Genomic DNA, 16,613 nt, shown 5'->3' with positions numbered 1-16,613 from the left:
CCTGTGTATAGACTACCGGACCCCGAACCGTCATATGGTACCAGACCAGTACACTTTGCCGCAGATAGAAGAAATCCTCAGCGCCCTGTCAGGAAGCCAGTGGTTCAGCGTGCTGGACCTGAGGTACTACCTGTTACCTATGAGGTCCGAAGACCAGGAGATGATGGCGTTTGTTTGTCCTGTCAGGTTCTATCAGTTTACCTGGATGCCCCAAGGCATTTGTGGTGCTCCCATGACTTTCCAGAGGCTAATGGAGAAGACCATTGGCGATATGAACCCCCGGGAATGCCTAGTCTATCTGGATGACATCATGAGGTTCGGTAAGACGCTGGAAGAGCACCAAGAATGCCTCCTGAAGGTACTGGATAAACTGGGAAAAGAAGGTCTGAAGTTGTCTCTGGACAAATGCAGGTTCTGTCGCATGTCAGTCACCTACGTGGGTCACATAGTGTCCACAGACGGAGTGGCTACCGACCCCGCTAAGGTCGAAGCCGTAGTGAACTGGCCCAGACCAGACAACGTGATGGAGCTGTGGTCCTTCCTGTGACTCTGCGGATATTACCGTCACTTCGTTGAAGGCTATTCAAGCAAAGCCAAGGTTCTCAATTACTTCTGAAGATATTCCCAGAGGAACCTCGTCAGAAGGCCACAACCCCACAGACACCCTTCGGAGACAAGTGGACATCCGCCTGTGAACAGGCATTCATTGGGCTCAAGAAAAGCCTCACGGAAGAACATGTCTTGGCTTTTGCCGACCCCGAGCAGCCCTATATCCTACATGTGGATGTCAGCTTCAACGGGCTGGGAGCTGTACTGCACCTGAAGTACCTTGCTGGCTTCCGCCCAGTGGCATATGTGAGCTGAATATTGACACCAAGTGAACAAAATTACCCGGTTCACAAACTGGAGTTCATCGCACTCAAGTGGGTGGTAGTCGACAAACTCCACGACTACTTATACGGAGTTTCTTTTGAGGTACGGACAGACAACGACCTGTTGTCCGCCAAACTGGATGCCACTGGACACAGGTGGCTGGCGGCCCTCTCAAATTTCCAGTTCACTCTAAAGTACAAACTGGGTCCCTTAAACATCGGAGCCGATGCCCTGTCCCGAAGACCTGGACTGAGTACCAAGCCAGATAATGGCCGTTGGAAGAAATCCCTGGTCCTGGGATTCGGGCAATGTGCTCGACTGCTGCCATAGTGGAGGACAAGGTAGCGTTCTCTGAACTGAGGGCATCTGATTCACTGGGATGTCAGCCCAAGGCACTCCCTGCTGCCTTCTGCCATCCAGAAGGCATGGCCATCACACAATACGCCATCATGAGATGGAAGAGCTAGAGCTATTTGCCAGGTCATCCAACAGAACAAACCCTCGTTGGTGAATAGTGCTCCCACGACACAGTAGCCATCATAATGAGGGAATGGGATAAGTTCTGCATAGAGCGTGGTCTCCTCTACAGAATTGTTCCCTATCACAACCACCAAGACAGGAGACAGATAGTCCTGCCCAGAAGTTTGTAGTACCCTGTCCCTGTCCTATGGTCCCTACATGATGACCACGGACACCTGGGTGCAGAAAAGACTTTAGGACTGGTGAGAGACCGATTCTTCTTCTTCCAAAATGCGGGAGTCACTAGAGCATTATTATCGGAAGTGACTGCGGTGTATCCAGTGGAAAACACTGCCCAAACGTTCAGCTCCAATGGGCCACTTAAAGAGCTCCGGTCCCATGGACTTAATGCATGGATGTCCATAGACAATCAGGTTTCTAGCCAGGGGCTATAAACCCCATGACCTTTCACAGGCTAGGGGAGAGATGGAGGAAAAGGACAGAGATCAGTTATTAATACGGAGGTATATAAGGGTGTCTAAATTTGAGAGACCACATTTTATTACGCAATTTAGTCAACAGGCAACAGATATTAGGTCAATCCTGGAAAAACACTGGGATATCCTGCGCCTGGATCCTGTCTTGGGGCAGGATTTACCATCAAGCCCCAAAATTGTGTCCAGAAAGGCTAAAACCATCTCGAATTCCCTTTCAACCAGTTTATTTTCATCACATACCACTAGATCTAGTCAACTTACCAAGGGGTCTTATAGGTGTGGTTCCTGCAAGATCTGTAATTTGATGTTACCGTCCAAGACTTTCAAAAGTACTGTCACTGAAGAAGTGTTCCACACACAGAGTTTCATTAATTGCAAAACCGTGTATGTTATTTACCTCCTCACTTGCGGATGTGGGAAACAATATGTGGGATGGACCACGAGGTGCTTGAAGGTACGTGTCTTGGAACATGTTAGACTTATCACGCATACAGATATTATTCACCCAGTCCCACTACATTGTACCCACTGCCCCATGGGGGATAGTAAACATTTGAAATACTGCAGAATTGAGATCATTCATCCTCATGTCAGAGGAGGTAACTGTATTAAGAGGCTGGACCAGAGGGAGGCCTACTGGATCTTCACCTTGAAGACCCAGGTTCCTCTCGGTCTCAACAAGGAGTGGGAGTTTGGACATTTTCTCTGATCCAGTAGTCCTCCACCTGTTCTTGCCATTCGGCTTTATTATAGGGTCCTTTTATATGTTTAGGACCTGAGAATTATGTTCTCTTCCCCATATGCTAAAATTAAGTCTTAGGTTGATTGTTAATGTTTTTCATCCACGTCTGGGATTTTGGAACATATGCGTCTTCATTATCCTGTTCTTGATGTACAGTATGGGGTGTGTCTTATTTGTAGAGTCTTCTGAATAAGTAATGATACTGTAAGCACATTTGGAGTTTTATGATATTTTTGATACTTTTGTTATTAGTGTACTTTTGCATATCTGAGAGTATATATAACCATGCCCCTTTGAATAAATAGAGTGGGGCAATATGTATGCAAATCCCTATTGAATTTTATTTAGGTTAATTATATGGATGTATTTATCCCTGTACTAGTTGTGATCTGAGGCTTTCGGTTAGATAGGAGGTTGTTTGATGTTGTGGCTACTTATCGCACCAACATTTACTCCTTATATTTGCTTCTCGTGCTTTTTCTATGTGTGTGGGTTTTTCTTCTTCTTTTTTAGTGTATTTTTTCAATTGATTTTTTAACCTTAATTATTATTCTTTTTGGTAGAAGGTTTTCTTTGGCAGGATATTATCTTGTTGATTTTTGATTTTTTATTTCCAAGTTTGTCAGTGACTGATGTCATAACTCCCCTCCCCTCCCACTCTGCCGGAGGCTGGGGCTGTCAGTGCTAGGGCTGTGTGGCGATCGGGTTGCTTGAGCTCCGCAGCATACTCGGCAAGCGGGTGTCGCCATCTTAGAGTCTTCGCACATGCGCAGTGCGATTTTTGCGCATGCACATTGGTAGGAGATATTTGGCGGCTATCTTAAGTGGCTCCGCATAGGAGACCACAGGAAAACATGTCCCATAGTGCTTAGGGGCTAGAGACTGTGACGGGAGGGGTTAACAAGCCAATAACAAAGGTATTATGCCCAGATGGTTAACCATAAACCCTGTTGGGATTGAAGGGGTTAAAATGTATTATCCCCATAATACCATGTTTCCTCCTACACTAGCGTTATTGTCCCTGGTTTGCAGCTCAGAAGCCAGCTGCAGTTAAAATGAATGAAAATGTGCCCGTGGGGAATTGTGAGTGTCAGCTCTTCAACCGAATTGTGGTATATAACTGTTGGTATAATAAAGATGTATGTGGTTTTACTGTTCCAGGAGTGCAAGCCAGTGGGGATGTGCAGGGCGTGAGTTTCAGGGGTGACTTTACGGTAAAAGGTTGTCAGGGTGTGTTTGGGTTGTGTGTTACTCCGAAACATGCACTCAGGAATCTCCCCAGATTCCTGAGGACATGAAGAACACAGACCCCCGGCTAAAATCCTCCCTGGAACGCAGGTTACAGCTCACTGCCAAATCCCCCTGCTTTAGTACAAACCAGGGCAGTAAAACTGGGCAGGGAACTGGGTTACATTCCAGTCCCAGGATATGCCCAAACCCCAGGACCCCGTGAGGGGTTCCGTAACTCTCTCACCATGGATAAGGTGGAGAGAGTTGTAGGGGTTAAATTTTAAGCTAAAGCGGAGAGTTTATTGGGGGGTAAGGAAAATGTTTAATTCATGTTAGAATAAAACTGTTTAAGTTAGGTTTTAAGTATAGCTATCTTTAGTTAGGAGCATCCTAGAAAGATGATATTTGGTGTGGGCATTACTGAGGTACGAACACATAAAGGAGTTATGGTTTTGAGCATTAATGTTCACCTCCAGTATTAAATGAAAGTCCGCTATAATTTTGGTATTTTACAGTTATAAGAGTAAGGAAATTAACATTTTAGACAGGAGATGACACTTGAGGTGTGTAATCCTGGGCTTTGAAATTCTTAGCAGAAAACCTCTGAGCTTCAAAGAAATAGAGGTGTTTAACCTTTTGTTCACAGGCAGGAGTGAGGAAGACTGAGAGGCATTCATTAAGGAAGCAGGGTGGCATATGCTAAGTAGCAAGTGGCAGGGTGGGGGAAGATGACATTTCTTTTGCACATGAACTGTCACTTTTCTGAAGCAAGGGTTACCAGGATTATCCACCTGGCAAAGCGTGTGATTGGCCAGGGATAAAATTCCCACGCAGTGATTCGCTGCAGACTGACAGGATGGACCTTTGGGAGTTTTTAAAAGTACATGCAGTCCGTCAGAAAGTTAGTTCCATCTCAAGTTCCATATGAAGTTTTCATGGGATTCACCAAGTTCCAGTGTCAGCGGTTCCAGAGTGTGAGGGGTTAATTATATGGTAACCAAGGATTGTGCCCCTCTTCTGGAATTCGTTAGAGCTAAGGGTTCCCGAACGAACACTGTAAGGACTGAACAAACTTATTCTTTTTGGCAAAGATATAGGGGTGGCAACTTGGGCCCTAGCCAGGAACAGTTACACCGATCAATTTGCGCACCCACTGGCATGCGTGCAGGGGTGCCCAGAGATTTTGTTTTGTTCCAAGGACATTTGATTTAATTCCCTGTACCTATTAAGTGTTTTATTAAGTGTAATTGTGCAAGTATTGTGTGTTTGTCTTAAAAGGAAATACATTTGAATTTATTTTACTCATCTTGTGTTCTCAGTCAAGAATCCTGGTATTAATGTGTAGATAAGACGTGGTCTACCATGACAGGCTTTTATGTTAACTGGTGGCAGCGGCGGGATGCTGACTGAGCCTATGGTATAGTCTCCTGTGGAATTCTATAACATAGTGGGGAAACTTGTAGATCGCGAGCTCTCCAGACAATTGGTAACTTACACATGCTTCACAAGAGCACGAGATATTACACTGTTCCCTTTGGTCATACCCCTGGGCTAACAGTCCCACCATGAGTAACCGCTCAGGAAGGTTTCGATCCTGGGACCGAGAACGGCTCGTGGAGAGATGTGCAGGCTATGGATTGCCAATGGATGGTCGGTCAAAGGTGTAGCTGGAGGAGGACTTGGAGAATCATGAAGCCAGAATGGCTCCAATGGAGGGGCCTAGCCCTTCAGCTGTAGTTGCTGTAGACACCAATCAGCCCGGAGTGCAGGAGGTCGATCCAGCACCGGGGCTGCAAGAACATAGGGAGGGAGCAAGTGACCAACTGAGTAATGGCGGCTTGGTGCCAGCGGGTGCAGAGGAGATAGTCACTGCAGCTACTGTACTTACCGCCACTGGGCTCACTGTGCTCCTGACTGCATGGGGAGAAAAGGCTACCGCAGTGGAATGGATAGAGATGCTGGCCACAGTTCATGGTAAAGTCCCACGCTCCCACCTTGTCAACGGGCAAGTTCTGGACTGGGGAGAAAAATCAGAGGGAATACTTTTTAGATTATGGTGCCTGCGTGGCTTTGCAGGGGACCCAGTGGGTGGAGGGGTAAGGGATCACCAAGTTCCATACACTGCTGGACTTGATGTTCCAAGAGCAGCTACTGCGGCAGCTTCCCTCAGACATGAGGTAATGGGTTTTTGACCACAAACCAAAGACCCATGTCGATCCAGCTCCGGGACTGCAAGAACATAGGGAGGGAGCAAGTGACCAACTGAGTAATGGTGGCTTGGTGCCAGCGGGTGCGGAGGAGATAGTCACTGCGGCTACTGGACTTACCGCCACTGGGTTCACAGTGCTCCTGACTGCATGGGGAGAAAAGGCTACCGAAGTGGAACGGATAGAGATGCTGGCCACAGTTCCTGGTAAAGCCCCACGCTGCCACCTTGTCAACGGGGAACAGGATATTCCCCGGGTAGATCACCACAGCTTCAGCAAGTTCATGGATGGCACGGATGAGATATATGCGTTTCTCAATGACTTTGAAATGCAGTGTCTCCAGTACAGAGTCCCATGGCGTGACATGGTGTGAATCTGCGTCCACTGTTATCCAGTAAATCCAAGCGGACTGTGCAGGGTATTCCACGCGTGGATGCCGATGACTACGGTCATGTAAAATGTATGCTGCTCACACACTATTCCCTCACACCAGAAGCCTACAGGGCAAGTTCCAGACTGGGGAGAAAATTTCCAGGGAACCCTATGTGGATTATGGTGCCCGCATGGCTTTGCAGGGGACCCAGTGGGTGGAGGGGTAAGGGATCACCAAGTTCCATACACTGCTGGACTTTAATGCAGCAGGACTTTAATGCAGAAGAATCTCAAAGATGTGGACAGCCCGGCCAAGGGATCCAAAACCACCCTTCAGTGGAACCACAAGTCTGCAGTGGACGGCAAAGCACCCAAAACTTCAGAGTTTAGACACGAGAGGCGTGTTTTTCCTGCAATAAGGTCGGTCATCTCAGGCCAGACTATCCGGACCAGGACCGGTCCGGGGGACCACATCAGGGGCAACGAAAGCAAGCTACAAGGACGGTCGCCCGTGTGCGGCTGGCACACACAGAGGAGCCAAGCACAGCTGTGGAATCAACCCACAGAGGGACGTCCACAGAGAACCTGCACTTGGCACCTCGGGACCAGCAGTGGAGATTGGAGGACATCAAGTTGCTTCAGTGAGGATGCAGCCCAGTGATGTTCGTCAGAAGCATCTGCGGAGTGTGACCATCGGGGTCCGGCAAGCGGACGGCTTGCTTGACTCCGGTGCCACCATGTCCCTGATATGGTGCAGCCAGAGGATTTGCTCCCGGCCACCGGGATGCAAGTGACCATGCCGGATGGAGGACCACGTTCGCTCCAGGTTGCCCGGGTCTTTTTGGATTGGGGTGCCGTTCGTGGCATGAGGAGTGTGGGGGTATAGTAAGGAATCCACACCTCAGTTTACTGCTTACCTTGCCTTGCAGACCTGTGCAGTTCTGGAACACTCCCCTTGGTTTCTACAGCAGCTGTGCAAGCTATGACTGCAGTCCCAGCCTGTGCTCAGTCATAAGAGCAATGCTGTCACACGCCCCTTCTACAATTGGTTCACTGACCTTTAAATACTGCATTCACACAATGCTTCTATGCCGAGCATAATCCTTCTTGGATGTTACGTGTGTTTTGCCACAAGCCTCCTGGCTTGTATCTCTCATTACTGATCTCTGTTTTTGTTCTAGTTCATTATACTCATTCCAGTTTCCTCCAGGCCTGCTGCTGCTACGCTGAGTTCCTGGTTCTTAGAGGCCTGCTTGTGCTTTTGCGCTGAAGCATGGGGTTACCAGTGCTGCCTGGCGGTGTGACCACTCTGGTCTGTCTTCCCTCTCCTAGACTGGCGCCATGGGCCGTGGACGCCACTCGCGCAAACCCCATTCCCGACATGCAGCGATTGCGCTGAAGCAAAAGGACCTACTTGATTCCCTGTTGCCGACTCCCTGCTTGGACTACGACTACCCGGATATTTCCTATCCTGACTCTGGCTCATCCAACGACTACGCTGTTCTCTCCAGTCCTGAACCCGGCCTGTTTGACTATGAACTGCACACTCCGGACCAGTCTGCGCGGTCTAAGGTTGGTGATTTCACAACCCAACCTCAGCCCCGCGGTCCGGCCCCGGTTTGTGGCGAGCACATCCGTGACAGTATGCTCGGCCCCACAAAACCGGACCAGGCCGTGGCGGGGGTTGGTAAATATGTAACTGAACCTATGTCCCAGGCTGTGGATCAGTCCCTGTTTGAAGAACAGTATCTGTTTGAAAAACTGCCTCCGCCTAATCTTGCTTGTAATGGTATACACAGGTGAAGAAAATTCTTAACCCTATAGGTGCTCAGTAGAAAGTTGCGGGTGGTGCTGTAAGCCTTAGAGAGATAGTCATAATGAAATCCTACCACACGGCTGTATAGAAACAGCTTGAATATATGACCTGATGTCTCTCCCAGCGGCTGGCTCAGAAAGAGCTCCAAAAACGCCGAGATAGAAAGACTCACGGTTGATGAGTGTGTGGTATGAAGGATGAAATAATGATGCTCCTCTGTGCCTTCAGCGTACCCCGAAGTGATGGTCCTGGCATCCGTAAGGAGCGTGGATGCATCCGCCGCCAACCCTCCTGCACCAAGCTGGTCGCAGGGGGCGGTCACGTGACCGGCGGCTCAGGCGTCGCAGCAGGATGATGAGGAGAGACGTGGAATCAGCGTGTAGGCGTAGCACCAGCCCGGCGTGCCTGCAGTGTTAGTAGATAGAGAAAATCTTCCCCCAACGGGACAGGTTGACAGCAGCACAGCAATAGAAGGAGAGAGGCTGGGTTGAGTTAAAAGTAGACTTTAATCAGACATCGTGCTGACAGGTCCTGTCAGCACGATGTCTGATTAAAGTCTACTTTTAACTCAACCCAGCCTCTCTCCTTCTATTGCTGTGCTGCTGTCAACCTGTCCCGTTGGGGGAAGATTTTCTTAATCTTGCTTGTATGTATGAAGGGTTAACCCTTGCAGAAAGACTGACTTGTAAAGAAACATTTATTAAATCTCAGGAATGTAGAGAGGTAAAGAAGATGTTACAAGCCCAGTACTCCCAACTACTCCTTCTTATGTCTACTCAGTGTCTGGAAACTGCGGATTTTGGGGTACCGGCTCAGGCCATAGACACCACCCTTAAATTAGTCCTGGAATTTGACAGGAACATAATTGAGCGTGAACCTCTCCTTGCCGCCTACACACGGACTATTCACAAACCCTTTTCTGTCAGTCCTATTGCTAAACCTGTGGGGTACCTCCCTCTCCTAAAAAATGTACAAACCACCCCATATCACTGGCTAGCAGTTCCGTTATCAGAATTTACGCACTAGTAAACATACCTATTTCTAATTTTGTCATGACAAGTACCCCTGTTAGGGCCCTTGCAGGTTTGGCTAAAACTCTTTTTTCTTCTAAGTTTTCTGCTATTAGGAGTTTCCCCGGTTCCAACTTACCGCTTATTGACTCTCTAATTCCCCCAGTTCCCGTCACTGATTGCCAGGCACCCGCTCCAGACACTGGTTCTCATACTACCAGTGTCCCTGCAGTACCAGATATCCCTGTTACAGATTCTGAGCCTCCAGCTCCCCTCCCTCTGCTGCCCCTGCACTGCCTGATTGTCAAGTTCCAGATATTAAAGCTCCAGAGCCTATTCCTACTCCCACTCCTGTTACTAGTACGGTGCCCTTGGAGTTCTTTGCAGCACGTAATCCACCCCATGCGGTTGTTCAAATCTCTGCAAGGACCTGTATACCTTCCCCTGACTCTAGTGCCATATCTGAAGTAACCCTTGCCGCACTCCAAATCCCCGGTGCGGGAGGGCAGTTTCTTTTCACAGATTGTTCTGTGGCCCCTGAAGTACCCCAGAATGACTTTAAGTATGGGGTTTCTCTCCCTATTGTCTCTAGAACTTTACACGCTGCCTTGGACTATGTGATCTCCACTTCCCACACAATACTGCCTCTCACTGAGGGTTCTACAGTATTTGGGAGCACCACTAGTGATTGCTTCTCTGCCTCTGCAGAATGAATAGCACTGGATAATCATGGACACATGATACATAAAGCTTGGTCCCCTGCAGACGCACTTACTAGAATTCCCTCCTACTGTCTCTGTACGTTCTCCCTACCTACTGCTGCGACACACTTTATTCGAGCAAATACCCAGTATGTACCTGGTAGATACCTGGAATGCGCCGCTCCTCACCTCAGACAAGCCCCGTTGCGTTTGCCTTCCCAGCCATGGTTCATGCCTGGCTGACGGGCGGCTGATCTGTTAAATGATAATGATTAGGATTTAATAGGCTGCAATGCTTCGCGTGTCTACCAGATGGCATAAATTCATGAATTGTAATGCAGTATATATATATATACTGTGCAGTATTGCAGCCATCAGGAATAAAATGCTTCAATCCCTGCCTGGAAAATAACGAAATGCACTCGGGCAGAAAACAGTCACAAACCTCAATACACCCGAGTATACCCGAATTCGTGGGACTAGCCGAGCTCGAATAAAGTGTGTCGCCAGTGTACCAATTAGATTGTAAGCTCCTCGGAGCAGGGACTCCTTCCTTAATGTTACTTTTACAGTATGTCTGAAGCACTTATTCCCATGTTCTATTATTTATATTATTTGTTATTTATATGATATGTATTACTACTGTGAAGCGCTATGTACATTTATGGCGCTATATAAATAAAGACATACAATACAATACAATACCCATGGTTATACCTCTTGGATCCTTCTGTTGCGCCTGTTGTTTCCTCTGTGTTGGAAATACTCAGTACGCACCCCAAGATTTCGGTCCCTACTGCTTGCCTTGTCATCTACTATACTAACACCTGGCAATGCACCCATCCATCCTCCAGGCCTGCTGCTGCTACGCTGAGTTCCTGGTTCTTAGAGGCCTGCTTGTGCTTTTGCGCTGAAGCACAGGGTTACCAGTGCTGCCTGGCGGTGTGCCCGCTCTGGTCAGTCTTCCCTCTCCTAGACCGGCGCCATGGGCCGTGGACGCCACTCGCGCAAACCCCGTTCCCGACATGCAGCGATTGCGCTGAAGCAAAAGGACCTGCTTGATTCCCCGTTGCCGACTCCCTGCTTGGACTACGACTACCCGGATATCTCCTATCCCGACTCTGGCTCGTACAACGACTACGCTGTTCTCTCCAGTCCTGAACCCGGCCTGTTTGACTATGAGCTGCACAACTCCGGACCAGTCTGCACGGTCTAAGGTCGGTGATTTTATAACCCATCCTCAGCCCCGCGGTCCAGCCCCGGTTTGTGGCGAGCACAACCGTGACAGGTATTACCTGAGTTTGATGATGCAGTTTTGCTCGAAATGACTTGGGGCATGTTACCTGTGTGTTCACATCAGAACATTAGTGTCAGTGTTAGTGCACCAGCGACGGACTCCATGCGGTGAACTGCAGCCTGCGGTCTGATCTAGACCACAGGCATTCTAATAGGCATTTAAAGGGACACACTCCAGCTGGAGCTCCCTCCATAGGCGAACGCCTGAGGACTAGAGAGAGAGAGTGGATCCAGCAGACCGTGGCGTGGGACCACGTTGCTGTTCGGTGGATCCACCATCCATGTTGGCCTGGTTTAGCCTTAGACCAGGAAGGTATCTAAAGTGCACCAACGGCCATACACAATGGGTAGCGCTACTCCACACACGCTCTTTGGGTGTGCCTGGCTCTGTGGACACCGGTGTGGTTAGGTGCCCAGGGCACCTCAGTACTTTGGGGTGGTGTTATGTGTGGGTATAGCATTGTGGGGCCTTGCATGATCACTGTGTTATATTGTGTGTACTGTTATATAATAGGTTGTGTGTGTGTTCAGTAAATACTTCTTATATATACCGGGTGTGTGTATTTACTGACTGGATTGGTTCTTGTGAGGGGTTATCCTGCTGCCCTAGGATCCCTCCCAGGTGGAAGTGCTGTAACCAGAGGAACGAGACCACCCCATGCTCCCAGCGGCGGAGGCATAGGCCTCCTGTATACCACACAGGTAATCATCAGCACACGTAGTACCCTTAGACATGGGGAAATGGGGACAAACAAGTTTTGCTCACTTCAAAGACAAAGAGGATACTATAAGAATAAAATTTAGCAAATATATTTAAATACGAGCTGGCAGAGGTTTGGTCTTGGGAAGAATCTAATGCACCTTTCTCTCTAAATCTCCTTTTCAATAAAAAAATTTCTCTCCCTCTCCCTTTTTATGTATCCCTCTCATTCTCCCTATACAGTTATTACCCTCCACGCATGTTCAGCAACTGCAGCCACCGGGACTTCAAGAATTTCATTTTGAACAATATGCCGCTGTGTATGAAGGATAAGCCCAAGAAAAAGGACATTCTGACACCCCCTGTTTGCGGGAATAACTTTATTGAGCTGGGGGAGGAGTGTGACTGCGGCACTGTGAAGGTAATAACTCTCCCACAATCACGTGACCGGGCAAGTGTCAGTGTCACCAACTTGGTTTGTGTCACTGTCACGGGAGACAAGGAACTTATACATTTATACCGGGATCATATCACTGAGCAAAGCCAATAAGTAAAATAAATTGTGATTTATTCTGTAGAAACAGGCAAACACACATTGGATTATAATAGGCAGAAGAAAATACACTTACTCTGGGTTTGGGGTTGACAAGTGTCAGCTCTGCATCCCAGTTATTGCATGTGAACTGTATTTTAATAAAGATGTATGTGTGTTTTTCTGTTCCAGGAGTGCCAACCAGCGGAGATTCACATGGCATGAGTTTTAGGGATGATTTGATGGTAACATGTTGTCAGGGTGTGTTTGGGTAGAAGGTGGCCAGACTTGCTGGTTACCCCAAAACATGTACCCAGGAATCCTACCAGATTCCTGGAGACATGAAGAAACAGACCACCGGACAAAATCCTCCTTAGGAAGCAGTTAGCTGCTCACCGCCAGATCTCCCTGCTTCAGCACAGACCAGAACAGTAAGACCGGGCAGGGGGAAATCACATTCAAGGGGCTCCCAAAACCCCAGAACCCAGTATAGGGTTTCAGAGTCTCTCCCACCAGGTATAAGGTGGCAAGAGTAAAAATGTTTCTAAATCCAGCGCTTAAATAATAAAAGTGACTGTTTGCTAACTTTTGCTAGGAAGCTCCTAGCGCTCTGAAACTTGCTGTTCGCATAGTTCTGGGAGAAACATATAAAACGACCATAACTTAATTTTTATAGCGTTTTATAAAAATTGATGAATGAAAGTCCCGCTAAAATAGTGTATTAAACATGATGGGAATATCTGGGCTTTCATTCAGAACACTGGAGACAGGGAAACACTCATTTATTGTAGCACCCCACTTAGTATGCATGTAGTGACTCACCGTCAATGAGCTGAGGATATGCAGCTCCGGACTTCTAAGGCATCCCGCTGGCTTGATGCCATAATGTCTGTAATAGTCCGGAGTTGAAAGGGCTCAGTATCCTTAAGGTGTTAATTGGGGAGTTGTCCCTCAAGTACCCCCATCCTAGTGTAAAGTCCGGGCAGTTTGGCAAATGGTGGCCAGCCCAGACTTACTGTCACCAGGTAGAGGGGTTGGGTCTCATATGCTAAGAAGCAAAGGTGTTTCGTTCGCGCATGCCCTTAGCAGAATGAGAATCCCCCTCTGCCAGGTTTGTGAAATATTGGCAACTCCGAGATAGGTGGGAAATGTTATTCCCATGGAAATATTAGCTGTATTTGTTAGGTATATGGTTCTGAACCCTGTTAGAATTCCTGCAGCCCATTAGGAATTAGATTCATCCAAGATTCATCTTATCATCAAGTTTCTAAGATTCCAAGTGCCAAGAAACAAAGGCAAGAACGAGTGGTGTAAGCAGTGGCTGCGACTTGCACCGCTGCCCGAGAACAGTTCCAAGGCTTTCGCGAGTAATTCCCGCTCCTGGGAAATTACTCCTACAGACTTTATGTTTCAAGATTTCGTTCTGAAAACCAATTATGTCGTTTGCCCCCATCCCAATAAGTGTATTTTGATTGTAATTGTGGAACATTTTGTGTATGTCTTTTCATGGTATAAATTACAATTGATTTTACTTACTTGCTTTTCTCAATCATATGATCCCAGTATAAATGTGTTAAGAGACCTGGTCTCCCGTGACAGGCTTTTTTCTCCTCCCCACCTCAAAATGTAGGCGCTGTTACAACCGCCTCGTCTGGCGGTTTGACGGGCTGGACAACTCTTGGGGTTACAGGCTCACAGGGACTGTACTGACGGGATAGTCCATCCGCATTGCCATGCTAGCTGCCCTTCTTGTGCTGGATAGTGAAGTCAAATTCTTGCAGGGCAAGAATCCAGCGCAGCAGTTTGGCATTCTTACTGGACACCCGTTGTAGCCAACTCAAGCGGTTGTGATCCGTGATCATGGTGAATCGGCGACAGTATAGATAGGGCTGTAGTTTACGTTGTGCCCATACAATTGCCAAGCACTCCTTTTCAATAGTGGCAGGGTTGTGTGTCCACTGAGGGGTAGTTTTAGCTCCCTTGGCCACGCGGGCCATTCCTTTTGGAGCTGCTGAGTCATCCATTGCAGCCCTGCTGGCCACATATTCATCTGCCATTTTCGCAGCATCCTTATAGGTCTGAGGTTTGTTGTCAAAGACCCATGCCCTCACGTCCGAGGGGAGCTGCTGCAGTAGCTGCTCTTGAAAGAACAAGTCCTGTAGGGTATGGAATTTTGTAACCCCATTTCCTTTCCCCCATTGAGTCCCGTGTAAGCCATACGGCTGACATAGTCACTGAATGACCCCCGGGGAGTACTCCCCCCATCCGGAACTTGACCCGGTATGCTTCTCGGGTCAGGGCATACTGGGTCAGCAGCCTACTCCTGATATGACCGTTGTCATCAGCATCCAGGTGTGGAATACTCTGCACAGTCCGCTTGGCTTTCCAGATAACAGTGGTCGCAGTCTGACCAACCAGTCCCTCCTTGGAATTGGGAACCGGGAACACTGCGTTCCAAAGTCATTGCGGAATGCATCAATGTCATCTGTGCCATCAACGAACTTGCTGAAGCTGTGGTTATCTGTCCAGGGAAGCTCCTGTTCCCTGTTTACAAGGTGGGATGGGGAGGCTATTCCGAGCACTGTTGGCAGCAGCTGTACACTCTCTGCAGTGCTAATCCCCTCTCGTCATGCTGCAAGAAGTGCAGTGAGCCCAGGGGTGGTAATTCCGGCAGCCGCACCAACTACCCCTTCCGCATTCCCTGGCACCAAGCCACCCACATCCAGTGGACCACTGGCATTCTCCTCATGTCCTTGCAGCCCTGAAGCTGGTGGGACCTCCTGCACTCTGGGCTGAATAGCGTCCGCTACCACAGCAGCTACGCGGTCATGTCCCTCTGGTGGGACCATCTGGTCCACATGACGCTCCAAATCTTCCTACAGCTGTTCCTTTGACCGACCATCTGTCGGCAGTCCATAGCCCGCACATTTCTCCACGATCTTCGCCCGGTCCCAGGATCGGAACCTTCCTGAGCGATTACTCATGGTGCTATCGAGGTATGGGTAAAGGGGCCAGTGAAGTATCTCGTGCTCTTTAGAAGTGTGTGTAAGTTGCCACTTGTCTGGGGAACTCGCAAGCCCCTAGGTCCCCCACTATACAACAGAGTCCCGCAGGAGACTATAGTATAGGTTCAATTAGTATCCCACATGCTGCCACCAGTTAATATAAGCCTGTCACGGTGGACCAGTACTTATTAACACTTATATATTTTTGGGATTCTCGATTGAACACAACAAGGAGGGCAAAATAAATTGTCATTTATTTCCTTAATAGACAAACAAACAACAGCTTCAGAATACATTTAATACAACACTTACTGGGATGGGGAAACAAAATAAATTGTCCTTTGCAAGAAAGCGCAAGAAATGCAGTCCCTGATTTAAAGTCCGTCTGGCTAGATCGCAAGTTGCCGATCTAATAATTCCGAGAAATGAAGGAATTTTGTTCTTGTTCATTAGAGTTCGTTCGGGAGTCACCAGGGCTAACGAATTCCGGAGTTTGGGGTAAATCTTTGGTTGCAATGTTATTAACCCCTTGCGCCCTGGAACCGCTACTGCTGTACTAGAACAGAATCTTGTGCATAGTTTGGAAAAGTTACGAATCACACCGGGGATAGCTCGGTGGGCAGTTTTATAGGGCTCACAGACCTATCTATAACATGCATGCCCAATCCCCTCCGTGGGAACATTTAACTCACCAATCTCCGTTTTGGCTGAAGTTTGCCAAACCGGGCGAAAAGGCTTTCCGGTTTGCAAAGCGCATGTGTCAGCTTGACACCCATGCGTCTTAGCATACCTGGGACAAACCCCTTTACTGGTGACGCTTAGTCAGGGGTTTGGTCCCAAGGTGTCAAAGGCTCAGGATTTGGCACTCAGCAAGATTACGGCCATTTTCACACTTTGGATCTCTGAGGCTTTTCATTCCTGTCACTTCACTAGACTTAGAGTCTCCCACTTAGAGGGACCTCTTTGAAGTGCAGAAAGGAAAATACCATCAGCTCATTTCCCCTGGTATATTTACACGTCAAAGGATTTTTTCCCCGGGTTTACAGAAAAAACTGTTCCTGCCTGTACATTTTAAAACTTATAGTATTATACACTTTATTAAAACATCATGGGTGCCACAACTGAAATTTTTATATGTGTGTGAGTGGTTTATATATTGGGACTTGCACACCA

The 16,613-nt window shown here is 48.0% G+C and overlaps 1 protein-coding gene across 1 annotated transcript in view; it reads left to right on the top strand.

The window, feature by feature from the left end:
- LOC142495721 (zinc metalloproteinase-disintegrin-like cobrin) overlaps nucleotides 1-16,613 on the top strand; it is a 475,628-nt gene that overhangs the window by 281,623 nt on the left and 177,392 nt on the right. Inside the window, exon 12 of the mRNA XM_075601587.1 lies at nucleotides 12,147-12,324. Coding sequence (XP_075457702.1) covers nucleotides 12,147-12,324 — 178 coding nt within the window. The remainder of the gene's footprint in view (nucleotides 1-12,146; nucleotides 12,325-16,613) is intronic.

Source organism: Ascaphus truei, chromosome 5 (assembly GCF_040206685.1).
Source record: "Ascaphus truei isolate aAscTru1 chromosome 5, aAscTru1.hap1, whole genome shotgun sequence".
NCBI lineage: Eukaryota > Metazoa > Chordata > Amphibia > Anura > Ascaphidae > Ascaphus > Ascaphus truei.
The sequence above is the reverse complement of the archived record's forward strand: the minus strand, read 5'-3'. Positions and strand labels throughout refer to the sequence as shown.